The 16,786-nt window shown below is 30.4% G+C and overlaps 1 protein-coding gene across 1 annotated transcript; it reads left to right on the top strand.

The window, feature by feature from the left end:
* Positions 1 to 3,126: 3,126 nt before the first annotated feature.
* Positions 3,127 to 7,547, top strand: LOC113858531. Its single transcript, XM_027491218.1, has 8 exons — positions 3,127 to 3,552; positions 3,675 to 3,761; positions 3,854 to 4,069; positions 4,858 to 5,022; positions 5,244 to 5,297; positions 5,464 to 5,610; positions 6,948 to 7,360; positions 7,517 to 7,547. The coding sequence occupies exons 1-7, from the start codon at positions 3,205 to 3,207 to the stop codon at positions 7,323 to 7,325; spliced, it is 1,395 nt and encodes a 464-aa protein (XP_027347019.1). The 5' UTR covers positions 3,127 to 3,204; the 3' UTR covers positions 7,326 to 7,360; positions 7,517 to 7,547.
* The last annotated feature ends 9,239 nt before the right edge of the window (positions 7,548 to 16,786 follow it).

Genomic DNA, 16,786 nt, shown 5'->3' with positions numbered 1-16,786 from the left:
TAATTTTTAATTTTAAAATATTCTATTTCTTTAATTTAGCATTATTAATATTTATTATTAATAATTAAATTAATTTGAAGGATTTATAGAGCTTACAAAATTTTAAAGATATCTACAAATAAAATTTTAATGTAATAATATTTGTATGCTACAAAAATAAAATTAATTAGTGCGTGAATGTCAAAATAGCATTGTTCATTCATCTTTAGATCGCTTGTAATGCTTTCTAACATCAAAAGTTGGGTTTTAGATGAGTTGCCCACTTGCATAAAGATAAAATTTGATCAGCATGTTTGGAAGACCAGAAACATAAGAATTGTGTGAAGGAATTGGTCGAATGTTGTATGCATAAACTCCTGACAAAAGAATTACAGAAAAGGATAAGATTAATATTTTAAGCAATGACTAGTATCATACCTAAAATAAATAAAGAAATTTGAAAAGAAAAAAAAAAGATAAATGATATATATAGTTTACGTTGTTAATGGAAAAGGGTTATTGACATGCATGTTAACAGGTATAAGGAAGATAATTATGATAGTAATTGTGGTAAATATTTTCAAGAAATTTTCTTTAGCATTACTCTATATATTTCATTGTGTGTTCTTCCCAATTATGAAGGCGTAGGCATCGAGTCAATTTATATGTTTGACTTGCATCTTTAAAGGTCATTGTTAAGGGAATAAGATGCCCTACAGTTGAAAAATCAATTTGCATTCTTTTGGAGGTAACCATAATTTGTATTGATGGGCACCACCAGCCAAGTTGACACGCGCGCACGCACATTGCCATGCATATGTTTATGTCATGCTCATGCACCTCCATGCTTAATTGCCTATCATAACTTGTCTAAGGTTTAATTTGGTTTAGGAGGTCAACCTTTTAATTTTTCCCTTCGTGAAATGAAATGAACTACATCAATTAATAATTATGCGGCAATTAAGGTGCAAATGGTTATGATTTTCAAGAATTACCAAGTCATGAATAGTTCTTTGATTTTGTTTTTCAATTATTCTTGAAAGAGACAAGATTAAGATACTCCAGACCACATCTTTCGGTGTAGCGGAGAATGTTGTTTGTAGTGGTTGAGAAACTTCTACAATGTCAATGGTTCAAGAAAGCATTTGAGAAGAATGAAAAGTCTAATCCTTCGATCAAAGATTGAATTCATATCTACAAGGAGAGAAATATATGGTAAGAAAATTTGAAGTATAAGGAAAAAAATTCAGAACATAATAATTAATTTGAGAGTTAATGCATATGTTGGACCCTAAAAGTGACTCAGGTTACTTAAAATTTAATTAAACCTCTGAAGGATTAAATTATTTTCAAATTTGACTTAAGCTACTTATATTGTCACTTTAAGAGATTAAATTGTATATTAACACTTATTTTTAATTTTCAGTTGATATGCTATTATTAATAATTATAAAAATAACAATTTATTTGGTTAATATGTTAACTTAGAGTTCTACCTTTATTTTAATTTTTTGTTTTGATCATTTAACTTTTTATTTTCATTTAGAATACCCTAAACTGACTTTATCTCTTTTGCTGCTAACACTAATAAACAAGGTAAACTGTTGAATACCAAAATTAGAGGATTAGAACAAAAAAAAAATAGATAAGTTTATTACAGGAATTAATTAAATGGCGTTAATAAAAAAAATTACAATTCAAATGTGTGAGAGGATTAAATTGAAAGAAAAATATTAGAGAATCAAAGTGCAAAGTTGAATAAAATTAGAGAAATAAAATGCTAACTTTATCAAGTTTTATTTTTTCTAAATTTAGTGAAACATGAAAATAATATTGATCGAAAAATACTTTTAATGTAAGAAACATAATGCACATAAGATAGTTATTATTATCAATACAAATAACCACAAGAGAACATAAAAATAAACATTACCATAACTTTTTATATTTGACAATTTTTTCGTGACATTTCTTTTGTCACATTTTAAGGAGTAATCTAAAGTCTGGTTAGGTGAATTATTATATATAGGCAGGATTTTCTCATATTAGTATAAGTTTAATGCAAAATTTAAATTAAATGTAAAAAATTGTAAGCTTATATTAATATAAAAAATCATTTCTCATATATATATAGGTTCTCACATTTAAGGTGCATTGATTGCATTTGTGGATTTTTAATAAAAATATTAATTACACAAAATTTCATTTATTATTTTCAAAATGACAAAATGAAATATTATAAAAACAATTGGTGAGAAAGGTAAAAAAATAGAAAAATAAGATATTAAAAAAGGTGTCCATATATATATATATATATTATTTGCCTCATAAACAATAAAATTTGGGCGCAAAATAAGTTTGACGACAAACTTCTTCAGATACAATAAATACTTTTGAGAATAATTTGCACTTTTAAAATTTAAGCCATGGCATCGATTGTATTTATAAAATGATAATTTTAACTTTATCCAACGCGTAGCAAAATTAAATGCAAATGAATTTATGAATGAAATATAAATTAAGCGTGTTTTGTGCACGAAAACTTACCTTATTTATACACATTTATTGATCTATTTATGAAGAGTCATGTTAATTCATGTTAATTCAATTGATGTTATTTAATAAAGGTTACACTATTTTAAATGATATCTATTCAATGAATAGTTTCACTTCTTTATTTGGTATATTATATGAAAATTATTTTTATTTTAATTTATATATTTAATGAATAGATATCATTTTAATTATATTTATTCATGCACAAATAGTTGCATATTTCACTCAATACCAATTTATTTAAAGACTTACCTTTTAATTTACATATTTACGCCAATCTTTATATTAAATCAAGAGAACTTTTCAATATGAATCAAGAAATTTTTTTATTTAAATAAATTATTACAAGCTTTCATTTTAAACCAAGAAATACAACCCTTATTCATGTTTAATTTTGCTTTTTTAACAAAGTATTGCAATTTATTTTATTTTTTCAGAAAAGCTAGTTTCATTAGCATATATAATACCCAAAAGTCTCCGGCTCCCATGGTCAAAACCTGAAGAGAACCCAACCTTGGTGTGTATTTTAATCAGCTAGCGCCTGGGATTCAAGTTGGCCCAAGTTTAACTTGTCGCTGAGACCGAGAGAGAGAGAGAGAGAGGAGGCTATCCTTTGAAAATGGTGAATGAATGTAACTAAAGTTTCTTAGAGTACTTGTCATATGTGGTATGGACATGGCGGTAGATGTGTTTCCAAGGACAGCATCAAAATCCAGGAAGACACACTCTTTGTCTGTTGGTGGAAGAAGACAACACAAATGTGGACAAACACACACAAAAAGAAGGAAACGAAGTTTCCCAACCTTGGATTTCAGCTTCTGTTTGTGCTCTCCAATCATTTCCCTCCTCGTACATTTCCTCCTTGTTGGTTCTACCCTTTGTCTTGTTCATTCTTCTGAATTGGGTACCCACCCAATTGCCAATCAAACTTTTCGCCCAAACGAAGAGTTGAACAAATTAAAGACCATAAGAAACCGTCTTCAGCAAATCAATAAGCCTGCTGTTAAGACAATTCAGGTTTGTGAAAATTATGTACTTTTTTTCTTTCTTTCCAATATTCATTCACCTTGTTTTTTGGACCATGATTTATGCGCTTGTGACTTGTGTTTTGTTTTGTTATGTTGTGTTCCTTTTGGCAGAGTCCTGATGGTGATATAATAGACTGTGTGGTGTCTCATAAGCAACCAGCTTTTGATCATCCTCTACTCAAAGGACAGAAACCATTGGTATTTTTGTTTTTGGTTCATTGTTTGTTATGCGAAGCTTAATGTGATTTAGCTAAAATGTATGGAATTTTTATGCATGTGAATATATTCAGGATCCTCCGGAAAGACCAAGAGGTCATGACCAAATGGGTGATTTGAGTGAGAATTTTCAGTTGTGGAGCTTATATGGGGAATCATGTCCCGAAGGAACGATTCCAATTAGAAGAACAACAGAACAAGACATGTTAAGAGCTAGCTCTGTTAGCAGATTTGGAAGAAAAAATATAATTAGGCATGTCAGAAGGGACACCAGCAGCAATGGACATGAGGTATGAACTTCAGAGCTATCATCATAGAAAGCAACACAAACTCACATGCTCTTATCTCTCTTTTGTTTTTCTCTTTTTCTCAAACAAAGTAAAGTCAGAAATAAACAATCAACTGGACAGAAACCAATAAGGAAAATTGGTAAAGCAAGCATGTGTCAGTTGAATATTTCATTTTTCATCATATGCTATTGGAAGTTAATACAATTTAAACACTTCAAGCTCTCTTTTTACCCCTATTTTAAATGTGTTAGTCTTCCAAACTATGAAACTCAACATAGTGATGAACTTCTCTTTATCCTTCACAAAAACATAAACAATGTCTATCCTTTTTTTAAAAAATATGTATATTCTTTATTTGACCGTGAAACATCATCTTTTTTCTAATTTTAGATATGACAGAATTTTATGTTTTTCACACTCACTAAGTTAATTAATTTCACTTGCTCTTCTTTATGAGAAATTTTATTTTGTCCTAATATTGCAGTTTACAAATCTTCGTACTCACAAAAAAAAGTGGCGCATGCCCTCTAAAGAAAAAAAAAGTAAAAACTAATTAATATTTTTCAAATGACACGTCACGCTTTTTGTGAGTAAGAGGATCTATAGACTAAAATAGCAGAAGGATATAACATTTCCATTTATTTATTTATGTCTGTGCTCAAACAATCTTTATCTTGTATAGAAACACAATATAACTTTGAACTTGATTTCTTCTATGAATCTTATTGCATGCATCTTGAAAAAGATTATGAACTAACAAAGGGTTACAATTGCGGCACACTGCACAGCATGCGGTTGGCTATGTGACAGAAGATCAGTACTATGGAGCAAAGGCTAGCATAAACGTGTGGGCACCCCTTGTGGAAAACCAATATGAATTCAGCTTGTCTCAAATGTGGGTCATTTCTGGTTCATTTGGGGATGATCTCAACACCATTGAAGCTGGTTGGCAGGCATGTTAATGTCATTACTTCACCTTATTTAATTATTTCATTTACTTTGTACCATTGTTTTCCTCTTTCTCTATGTTTCAACATTTTTCTTAAATGCATTCTATTTGGTTACGCATTCAAAAGGCAGTTAGCATATTCAACTACCTACCTCTCATTTTCATACATGTATTTAATTTTGTATTTTAGCCAATCAAGCTAATTTCAAGTAATTTTCTATGCAGGTCAGCCCGGAGCTATATGGGGACAGCTACCCTAGATTCTTTACTTATTGGACGGTATGTAAATTTATTGAAGGAAAGGAGGTGGAAAAGTATTCTACGTATTATCATCTTTGCTTCATGTGCAAGATACCCAGTAATAAAATTTTTATTCAAAAGCAATAGTAATGATAATAAATAATTATTGTAGTAGTAATTGTTGTTGTCATTATTTTATCTGCAGACCGATGCATATCAAGCAACTGGGTGTTACAATTTACTGTGCTCAGGCTTTGTTCAAACCAACAGTAAAATTGCAATTGGAGCAGCAATCTCTCCAACTTCTTCATATAATGGTGGGCAATTTGATATTAGCTTGCTTATATGGAAGGTATTTTTCTGCTCACTTTACCAAATTGACCTTGGAAAATTTTGGAGAATAGGATAGATACATCTCTCTCCATGTTCCTTTTGTTGTTGTTTTTTGTTTTTTGTTTTGGTTACTTTTGTCTTTCTTTCTTCTTTTTCTTTTTACTATTTCTTTTAGACAGTTACAGGCAGTTTTTACTGTTGAGGAGGAAAGTTAAGGTTTGTCACACTAGTCATATAAAACTATTTAAGGATTCACGTTCTCGATTTACAGTAATCTCCTTGCAAGAAAATATATGTTTTACACAAGATCAACTTATGGGTCCCATCTATGAGATAAACATTTGATCTTGATGATAGGAGACTGACGTCTACCATTTGATTTGAATACTCTTTCAAGTCAAGCAAAATATATGCAAATCTCGTAGTCAAAGTCTTAAAGGAGCTTAAAACAATAAGGAAAATCTAAACTGAAAAGATGGTCAATGGTGGGGGCATGGGGCTCTCCACAATTTTGGAAGCCTCTTAATGCCATCGAATTTTGTTGTATAGATTATAAAAGAAGCAAAGGCAAGTTTCGTATAAAATTTGTTTAAAAAATTTTGAGTTTTTTTTATTTTTTATTCTTAACATTTCAATAAGTAATATGATTTTAATCATGAAAAATTAAAAATATGCTTTTTATAATATTTTAGAAACCAAAATTTATACAGACCAGAACAAAACCAAAAAAAAATCATATTTTTAACGACTAAAAAAATACTTAACCTATATTGACACGACAATAATTTAATTTAAAAATGTAAATCAATGACAGACAAAAAGGGAAAAACAAAATTATGGTGCAAAAGTTTTTCTTCAGTGTCCCGTCTTAGTTAATATGTGCACCACTTCACTCACTTTACTACTTTGGAAGATTACACGCGTGCACTGGGTGTATACGAATAATGTACTGTAACTCCTTATGCTTTACTCCTTTTAAGATTCTTTTCCTTTTTCCAATTAAAGAGCTTATATTTCTGAACTCATCGCCTTTTCTTCTCCTCTAATTTTCTATTAATTTGATTAAATCCCAACATTTTGAGTATTTCATTCACCACCTTTCTTGCTCCTCTTTTTGACCTGGCCAACATCAACATGTTGCTGTTAATAATAATTGTGTCTATGTTTGAGTAGCTTTGCTTGGTCATACTCCTTCGTTCATGTTTTTATTTATTTATTTACACTTTAACGATTTGGTTCTGATCACTTTTCATTATCATTTTATAGCATTCAAGAATAAGTAATGCTTTTTTTTACAATTTTATCCTTAATAATGATATTTATTTGAAGGTTTCCTTTGTTTCATTTTTTGGGCAGGATCCAAAGCATGGGAATTGGTGGCTGGAATTTGGATCTGGGATCCTAGTTGGTTACTGGCCATCCTTCCTGTTCAGCCACTTAGGGGATCATGCAAGTATGATACAATTTGGTGGAGAAATAGTGAATTCAGGGTCATCAGGGTCTCACACTTCCACCCAAATGGGTAGTGGACATTTTGCTGAGGAGGGTTTTGCAAAAGCTTCATATTTTAGGAATTTGCAAGTTGTGGATTGGGATAACAACTTGATTCCCTTGTCAAATCTCAGGGTTCTAGCAGATCACCCTAATTGTTATGACATACAAGGAGGGGTTAATAATGCTTGGGGGAATTATTTTTACTATGGTGGACCTGGCAGAAATGTAAAGTGTCCCTAAGGAAATTAATTAATGATATAGAATTATAGATAGAGGTGAACCCTCTTTTTTAGTCTTTCTTTTTGTCATTTATGGGTTTGGGTGATTTGGGTTTTCTTCTCTCTATCTCATTCACATGGGTCATTTATTCTTATATTTAAATTAAAGTTCTTATTTGTTGATTTTTTATTTTATTTTATTTTGACAAGCAGGTCATCTATTGAACAACCATTACCACCTCGACTCTTTGTATATCTTGAAAGAGAAATAGTAAAAATATTTTACCTTTTCTTGCTATCCCTTCCCTGCCCAAATCCTCCAACAGAACTCATGTACTTCCTCCTCAGAATCAGAATCCTTTTTCTGGATATATTTCAATTAGTTATAATGATACCTTCAAAGGTTTTCATATAATTTTCCATCGATGAATCTTGCAAACTACAATGTCAAGGACTAAGAAAATATTAGAATATAGAACCATACTATTTATTTTCCGTGTGCCTTTTTGATAAAAATGTTATATGATCTCTTAAAAAATGACTTCATAGATTTTAATTTTGACAATACTGATTGGTATGAATAACTTCTTGTGAAAATTATATCAATTACTTTTTACCCAAAGGGAAGATTTTGTTTAAAAGATGCAAAAAAATGTATTTAAGAGAGAAGTAAAAGGTTATTTGAAGAAAGAAAATTTTCACTTTCATGTATTTGACAAAAACAAATTTTGCACCAATTAATATTTTCCTTAATTTACATGCGACGCAGCTTTTTTGGGACATGTAATCAAACATGACAGGTCCCTATTGTATTTGGTATATGAAGGAAAAGTTATTAATATTTAATTGAAACTAAACACCAACTGAGTTTACGGCGGAAAGTTAAATTTTAATGTGGCATTTAATACATTAAACAAAGGTTGGGTATTAAATTATTTCAAGAGTAATTTGACAAATGTATTTTAATAATTTTTTATAAATATTAAAATTTATTAATTTAATACTTCTTCCCATCTTTTTAATAAAAAAATAAAATACTAAATCACTAAAATAAAAATAATAATTAAATCAGTTATACTATTATAAATATAAATTTTATTTAAAATATTTATGATATTAAATAATGTTGTTGATGATTTATATATTTAATGACACTAATTAAATAAAAGTATTAAAAAAATTAGCAATTAATATATCTCAACCTTTATCCTATATTTCTTAAGATTAAAAAAATATTATATTTTACTCCTTATAAAAAGAATTGGAGTAATTAAATTAAATTTCTTTACTATCCAGACATATATCAACTAGAAAAAGTTCTTTCAATTTAATCTATAATCTTAAATTTGAATATAATTGAAAAGAGATCTTTATCGTTTATAATAATTTTACTTGATTCAATAAGTTTAAGTTACTTTGGTGAAAGATACTTACAGTGTAGAATAAAAAATTAATTTATTTAAATATTAAATTTTAAAAAAATATAAAATATTATGTAAATTAAAAATTATTTATTTATTTATCAAATAACTTTATTTTAAAGGTTAGTATATAATTTTAAAATATAAATAAATATTAATTATATAATTATATAATTTTTAGCATCTAATTCATGTAAAACTTAATATACATTATCAATATAAACATATAATCTTATTCTAAGTTAAATTTAATAAGATTTAATATCTATAAAGAGTCATTAAATAAAATAACTCTTATCAAAATTAAAGTAATATTATATTGACACTCAATTTGAATGTTTATACTAAATACTTTATATAATTATAATATAACTGCTTTTTAATTTATATAGTGTCTAACGTATACATTTAAACTGAGTGTTAAAATAATATAATTTATTATTCGCAATAAATTATTAATAAATTTTTATAAAAACATAGCTAATTCATTCTCTTGTGTATATATTCTCTGTTAAACTTTAAAATACTAAAATTTTATCTTAATTTACATATAAAATAGAAATTAAAAACTAAAATAATAATTTAAATTTAAATATTTTATTTAATTTATTTAAAAAAATAATTAATGAAAAATATTTTTTTTATTTTATATTTTTATTTTCTTTTTCATACATAAATATTTATTTAAAATTACCTGCACTCAAAAAAATTATTTATTTTATTTTTCATACAAAAATATTTAGGCAAAATTATACTTTTCATCCCTTAACTTTAGGGTAAAATTTAATTTAATCCTCTAAGTTTTTTTTTGTTCAATTTAGTCTTCTAAATTTTATTTTTTTCCCATCTTAGTCATTTCTGTGACAATTGTTAGAGAATGTAACAGAAGCATCCTATGTGGCACTAACGGCCACTACCAGAAAAGCGCCATAGACGGCCATTTTTATCTGTCTGTAATACAGACGACTTTACAGACAAGTTTGTGGAATTATTTTTTTAAAATTTACTTAAAAATCTGCCGGTAATGGTCGTCTGTAGTTTGCCTACCATTTGGCGTGAAATAATATAGACAGGTTGTAATTTGAAAATGGGAGAGAAATTTGAAGCTGGAGTTACAGACGGAAAAATATGTCTATAAATATTGCCCTTTTTGACTGACTTTTCATCTAGCAATTTACAGACGAAGATCGTATGATGTATTTTATAGACTTAAAATTTCTAAGATAGAGTTGTAGGATTGAAGATTGTATGAAGGGCGTAGAGGTCCTTCTCTAAACTTGATTATTGCGTGCTGTGGGATTGTTTGTGTTTGTGAAGTTTGTAGAATATGCATGTTGTGGAGTTATAAGGGGATGTGCTCTAGAACGGTTTAGGATTGTGATGTATTTGTATTTTATGCGTCGATTAATATATTGTTATATAATATATTAGTTATGTGTGGTGAAATTTTGATTTTTGTAAAAAAATGGTAAACAAATGTAAGGAAATTGACATGTACTAGGAGAGATTCTGCCAAATTTTATATTAAAAATTTGTGTAATGTATAATAGAAGGTTGATACAATATTGTGTATTTGTATTAGGTTTATATAGTTCTTGATCCAGATGTTTCTCAGAAATCGTCAGTAGATGTATGATAGGTTGCACCCAAGTCGAGGGAAATAAAACCTGAATTCTTTGAGAGTGTTGAGGAATTCATACTTTTTTGTTGTAATTCACAGCAATTTATCACCAACCAAAAAGTTAAGTGTCCATGTTCTAAGTGCAAGTGTAGAAAGTTTTTGGATATTGATTCAATTAGATATGATTTGTATAAGTTTAGATTTAAACATGATTATTAGATATGGACTGAGCATGGGGAAGTAGTTAATGTGAAAAATCAAGTAGGCGATTCAAATATATTGCAATCAGGGGAGGATGTAGGTAATGTAAGTTGGGAAGAAAGCAATAGTCGTTATCAAGAAATGGTTTATGATGTTGTTGGTCCTACATTTGAAATTTTTTGTGATTTTGAAATTGAACAAGAACCTAATAGAGAGGCTGCAAAGTTTTATAATATTTTAGAAGCAGCAAACAAGTCTTTATGGGATGGGTGTGTGTATTCAGAGTTATCTTTAGCAGTAAGAATGTTAAGCATAAAGTCAAAAGACAATCAAAGTCAAAGTTCATTTGATCAATGGACTACATTAATTAGTAAGCTTAGTCCCTAACCTGACTCAATCCCAAAAGACTTTTACCAAGCAAAAAAATTAGTTTCCAAACTTGGATTAAAAGAAGTCAAAATTGATTGTTGTTTGAAAAGCTGCATGCTGTATTACAAAGATGATGTTGTTTTGACCAATTGCAAATTCTGTGGAGAGCCTAAGTTTAAACCAAGAAGAGGTGGTAGAAGTGGTAAACATAAAGATGTACCACAAACTAGAATGCATTATTTGCTTTTAATTCCTAGGCTAAAAGATTGTATGCGTCTATGAGTTCAACTCCTTACATGACGTGGCATGCTGAAAATAAAAGGAGTGATAGGATAATGACTTATCCATCTCATAGTGAGGCTTGACAACATTTTGATTAAGTGTATTCTGAGTTTGCATCTGATCCTAGAAATGTAAAGTTAGGATTATGTACTGATGGGTTCGCTCCAAATAATCAATTTAATAAACCATATTCTTGTTGACCTATTGTGGTTACACCTTTTAATCTTCCTCCCAAAATGAGCATGAAAAATCCATATTTATTCTTGACTTGTATAATTCCTGGTTCAAAAAATCCAAAGACTAAAATTGATGTATACCTTCAACCTTTGATTGATGAGTTGAAAGAGTTATGGTGTGAGGATGTAGACTTATGACCTATCAAGGAAGCAAAATTTGAATATGAAGGCAACACTGATGTGGACGATAAATGATTTTCCTACTTATGGAATGTTGTCTGGATGAATGACTCAAGGAAAATTAGCATGCCCAATTTGTATGGAGGATAGAAAGGCATTTTCTTTAAAACATGCAGGACCCTCCCATCCGTTTAAATGGTCATCAAGTATGAGATAAAGTTAAACACTTGCCAAAAATAATATAAGTAGGAAAATTCATTAGGTTTCCTAGTTATGAGATGACACATAATTAGACCAAACAAAGTATATTCTGGGAGCTCCAATATTGGAAGGATAACTTAGTTCGTCATTGTTTAGATGTGATGCATGTGAAAAAAAATGTATTTGATAATATGATGAATACTGTAATGGACACTAATCGAACTAAAGATAATGTAAAGGAAGGCAAGATTTAGAAGAATATTGTAGGCGTCCAGAATTGAGATGAAGTAGATGATGAAGATGCATATCAAATTGATGACTCAATCCCTTCACGTGTAATAATAGACACTATTGTCCCTCCAATTTTATCTTCTCTTTTGAATGAAATTGAAATAATTGACCCTCCTACCTAAGCTTCAAGAAATAATGAATGATGACATGACAAAGATAAAGAAGAAAGATTTATGGATGACATTTCATCGAGTGATGATGAAGGTAGTCTTGAACTATCACAGTAAATAAGGTAAATTAAGTAGGTTTGTCAATTTACTATGTTTCCATGATTATTTATTTTGAGTTATCACCAATATTAACCATATTTTATAAAGATTATGGTATTTGTCTCTAAACATATATTGTATTTGATTCAGATATGACAAGTAAAGGTAAGAATGGTGTTGCTCAGCGTCCTGATCATAGCAACACTTCTTCACCCACCCCTCCCACTTCAACCTCCACACCAGTTATAGTGCAAACCTCCCAGGTTAAGGGGCAGGAGCAATTTATCATTGTGCCTAATCTTGGGTATATTGCTCTTCTCCTTCCAGTACAACGAGTTTCACACTCTGCACCGCCTCCTACACAGGCCACACAATCGCCTACTACACAACTGTTGTCCCAACTGTAAGTGGGTAGCAGTCATCATAGACCCAAGCATCATGGAGATTGTTAGAAACTTTGAGATGGGATAGGTCCACCTAGTAAGTTTCCTTCAAAATATGTCTAACATTGCGTATTTTATGTGAATGTTATAACAATTGTTTTATTTTATTGTGTTATCAGTTGGATACCACCATAGAAAGGTCTCTACCAGATCACAGATACCATTAAAAAGATATTTGATACGCCTTACACAAGTTTTGCAAAGGTGCCGAAGGATATAAAGATGGAATAGTTCAAAGAGTGGAAGGTAATAATAATGTATTAATTTTAACTAAGTGTAATTACATATGACTGTTTGTACCTCTTCTAATGAAATTGTGTTTATGTAGAGCAACTTCTCCATTCCCATAGGATGAAAAGATGATTTTCAAGGCTTGGAAGAGTCACACTGCAAAGCGACTAAGACATATGTACACTGTGGCTTGTCAGGACCCTTTTACTGCTGATTGGATAGCACCCAACTTTCTTCATGCTTTCCAGGAATATTAGGGTACATATGAGTTTAAAAATCTCTTTGTAAAGAACAAGACAAACAGGGCATCTAACAAGAGGGGATCATTGCATACTGGTAGCTCTATGACTTTGGTTAGCACTAAGACGAACTTGGTATGTGATTAAAGGTTAAAATTCATTTTACTCTATCTATAATTTCATATTTGAGATTGTGATTTATTTCAAATTGCAGGAGAATTCGTTAAAGAGGCCATCTATGCATGGAGAGTTGTTCAAGGAGACACACACTCACAGGGGAGACAAAAACCTATGGGTTGATACATGATCTCAGGCCACATATGTCAGTCATTCTTATTGATACTATATGTTATTATTAGTGATTTATTAAACAGTTCTCCAGACTAATATCTAATTATCTAAACTAAACTGTAGGATGACTATGTTCAAAGGCTTGAGGAAGCATCTTTTCAGAATCCAGAGTTAGTTGATGAGGATGCTATGTAGTCACTGACAGTGAGTGACCTTTATAAAGGTCGCATTTATGGCATAGGGGCCACTTTATAAACTCTATGTCCACTGCATATGTCACCGGAGATGCCCCTTCTCTTGCACCTGAGGAAGTGGAGGACATGGTCTGCACCTAGGTCCATGCCCTCAATGAAGAACTCCAGAAGCAGAATGAGGAGATGTGGAAGAGTAAGGAAAGTGCATGGAAGAAGAAGTGGGCAAACAAAATGGAGAAGAAGATAGAGATGTAGCATCGAGGATGCAAAGGGAGGTTCAGCAGCAGATGAAGCAACAGCATATGCAGATGCAGCAGATGGATGCATATTTTGAGCTCATGAGAGCAAACAGCTTCACCCCTCTTCCTCCTCCTCCACCATCTCCAGCACTACCGGTTTTCAGCTCTATGCATCATTTTTCTTCTGACTTCTCGTTTGCTGATGATGCTGCTCCTTTGGATGATAAGCATACTGATTATTCATGATGAACACCTATATTTTATTTTTAACATTATTTATTTGGATATTTTTGTCTTCATTTGTAATGACATTTAAATTTTATATTTTATAAATCATTTTTGAATTTTAGATGCCCAATTTGTAGTTTTTATTATGTTTATAAATTGTGATAATCAGGAACAGGCAAAAATAACTATGTATATAAACAAAAAATAACAAAAATAGTAAAATATATCACAGACGGATTACAAAAGGATTCACAATTCGTCTGTAACTCTTTACCGATGAGGATATTACAGACGGTTTATGTCTGTCTGTAAATTCTTCTGTAATTTCAAAAATTGTCTATAATGGTTTAAAAATTCATCTGTAAATTCGTTTATATATGCAGGTTTTGTAGTAGTGGACGTTTATGTTATCCTACCTGGACTTATAAACGGAAGTCTGAATTGGAAGCCATTTCACGTGGAGATTGTAGTTACATGAAACACACTCAGCGAGGAGGGAAATAGTACGGTTACTGTGTTATAAAGGGAAGTTGAGAAATTGAAATAAAAAAATCAATTCATAAAGCAAAATATTGAAAAGCTATCAAGGGTTATTAAACTTTCTTATTGGTAAAAGGTTGAAATTTTGAAGTGGAATCGAACATCAAGGTTATAAGGTATGTTTCTATTTCTAAAATTTATTCTCCACATGTGTTGGGTATATTATTTTATTTGTGTTTTGTGAGGTTATAGGAGTTAGGACATTGTCCAATATTTGAAAGATTTCATCTTTTTGAAATTTAGGTTGTGTTGTTATTACCTTTTTTGAGTCATAGGAGATGGATAAATTTTGCATAGAAGTTTATCATGGTGAAAAGTTTGAAAAGTCACAAAAAATTAAGTATGTTGAGAGGTCAGACAAGTATTGGGACTGCGAAGAAGATTTCTTGAGTTATTTGGTGGAAAAAGTCTTGATATTGGATTGAAGGAACTAAAAGATGATAAATGAGTTATGGAGATGGCCACAATGTCGAAGTATTATGAAAAAGTGGAGTTATATGTAGTATATGCAGTTTCACAAGCTAAGATATGTATGGATGTTCCATTACTTGAATATCTCATGAATGTTGATGCGGTTCAAGTTAGGGAGATGGATGGTGGAAAACAAGTAGCAGAAGAAAATTTTGAAGTGGATAACACAGTTGAAGTGGAACAAGAAAAGATTCAAGTAGAAAAAGAATAGAGGCATGTGGAAGAGAAAGAGGTTCATATGAAACAGAGAGATCATGACCAACCAAAGAAAGTTGATAGTTGTGAAACAAAGAAAAAATCTTCTGCAAAAAGGAAAAAAACTAAGTCAAAAAAAAGGAAAAAAATAGAGAAAATGTCTATCAAAACATCAAGAATAAGTCACAATACAAGGAACAAAATAGTAAGATCAAATGAAAAGAAAACAAGCAAAATAAAAAGAATAAAAGAGAAAAAATAAGCAAAACAACAAGAAAAAGTTAGGAAAAAAATAACCAAAATAACAAGAACAAGCGAGAACAAAAAAAGAGGAAGGCAGCAACTTCATATGTTGAGTTTCATATTGATTCTAGTTCTGATGAAGACTTTGAAGTTGAATCTCAATTTAAGGTTAATTGTACTTCTACTAATCCAATGCCATTTGTTGCGAGCAATGAGGATTTTGATGTTGATGAGGATTACAGCACTGAGGGATTAGAGATTAATGTAGATTCTAATAGGAGCAAGATAGAAATAACTTTAAATTATTTCAGTTGTCATAAAAAATGACTATTTACAAATTGAAAATAGATACATTATTTGCATCTGGAAAATATTTTAAAGAGGCTGTAAAGACATATGTTATTCACTCTGGTAGAAACTTAAAAATTCAAAAGAATGATAATGAAAGAGTGAGAGTGGCGTGTACAGGTGAATGCAAATGGATGGCATTATGTGCCAAGTTACCAAGAGAAAACACTTGGCAATTGAGAAAAATTATTGATGAACACACATACGACAGAGAATATAAGGTGAAGATGTTAAGTTCGGCTTGGTTGAGTAAAACATTATAAGATAGTGTAAGAGAAAATCTCAACATAAAGGTTAATGACATTAAAGAAAAAGTATAGAGAAAGTGGAATATTGGAGTAAGTCCACAACATAAAGAGCAAGGAGGAAAGCAATTGACCTTGTTGATGAGAGTTTTAAAGAGTAATATAAAAGATTGTATGATTATTATCATGAGATGTTAAGGTCAAACCCTGGTTCAACTATAAAGTTGACACTTGAAGAAATTAGTCATGCATTTGAGGAAGGTAAAAATATCCCAAGATAACTTTTTCCCACTTTTCAGAGACTATGTTTGTTTTCAGGCTTACAAGAGGAGTTTTTTAATGTGTAGACCAATCATAGGATTGGATGGCTATTTTCTGAAAGAATATTATTGGTGGACAAAGTTTGGCTATTATAGTTAGGAATCCTAATGAGCAAATGTTGTTATTAACAATTGTTGTTGTCGAAGGTAAAAATAAGGACTCGTGGCAATGATTTTTACACCTACTTATTTTTTATTTAGGAGGTGTGGGAGTATGCAACACAGTGACCTTTATGTGTGACCAACAAAAGGTATTATCATTACATGTCATGGTTCTTTTTACCTGATTCATTATATGCTAGTTA

Source organism: Abrus precatorius, unplaced genomic scaffold, assembly GCF_003935025.1.
Source record: "Abrus precatorius isolate BTA unplaced genomic scaffold, Abrus_2018 Scaffold2, whole genome shotgun sequence".
NCBI classification, from domain to species: domain Eukaryota; kingdom Viridiplantae; phylum Streptophyta; class Magnoliopsida; order Fabales; family Fabaceae; genus Abrus; species Abrus precatorius.
The sequence above is the reverse complement of the archived record's forward strand: the minus strand, read 5'-3'. Positions and strand labels throughout refer to the sequence as shown.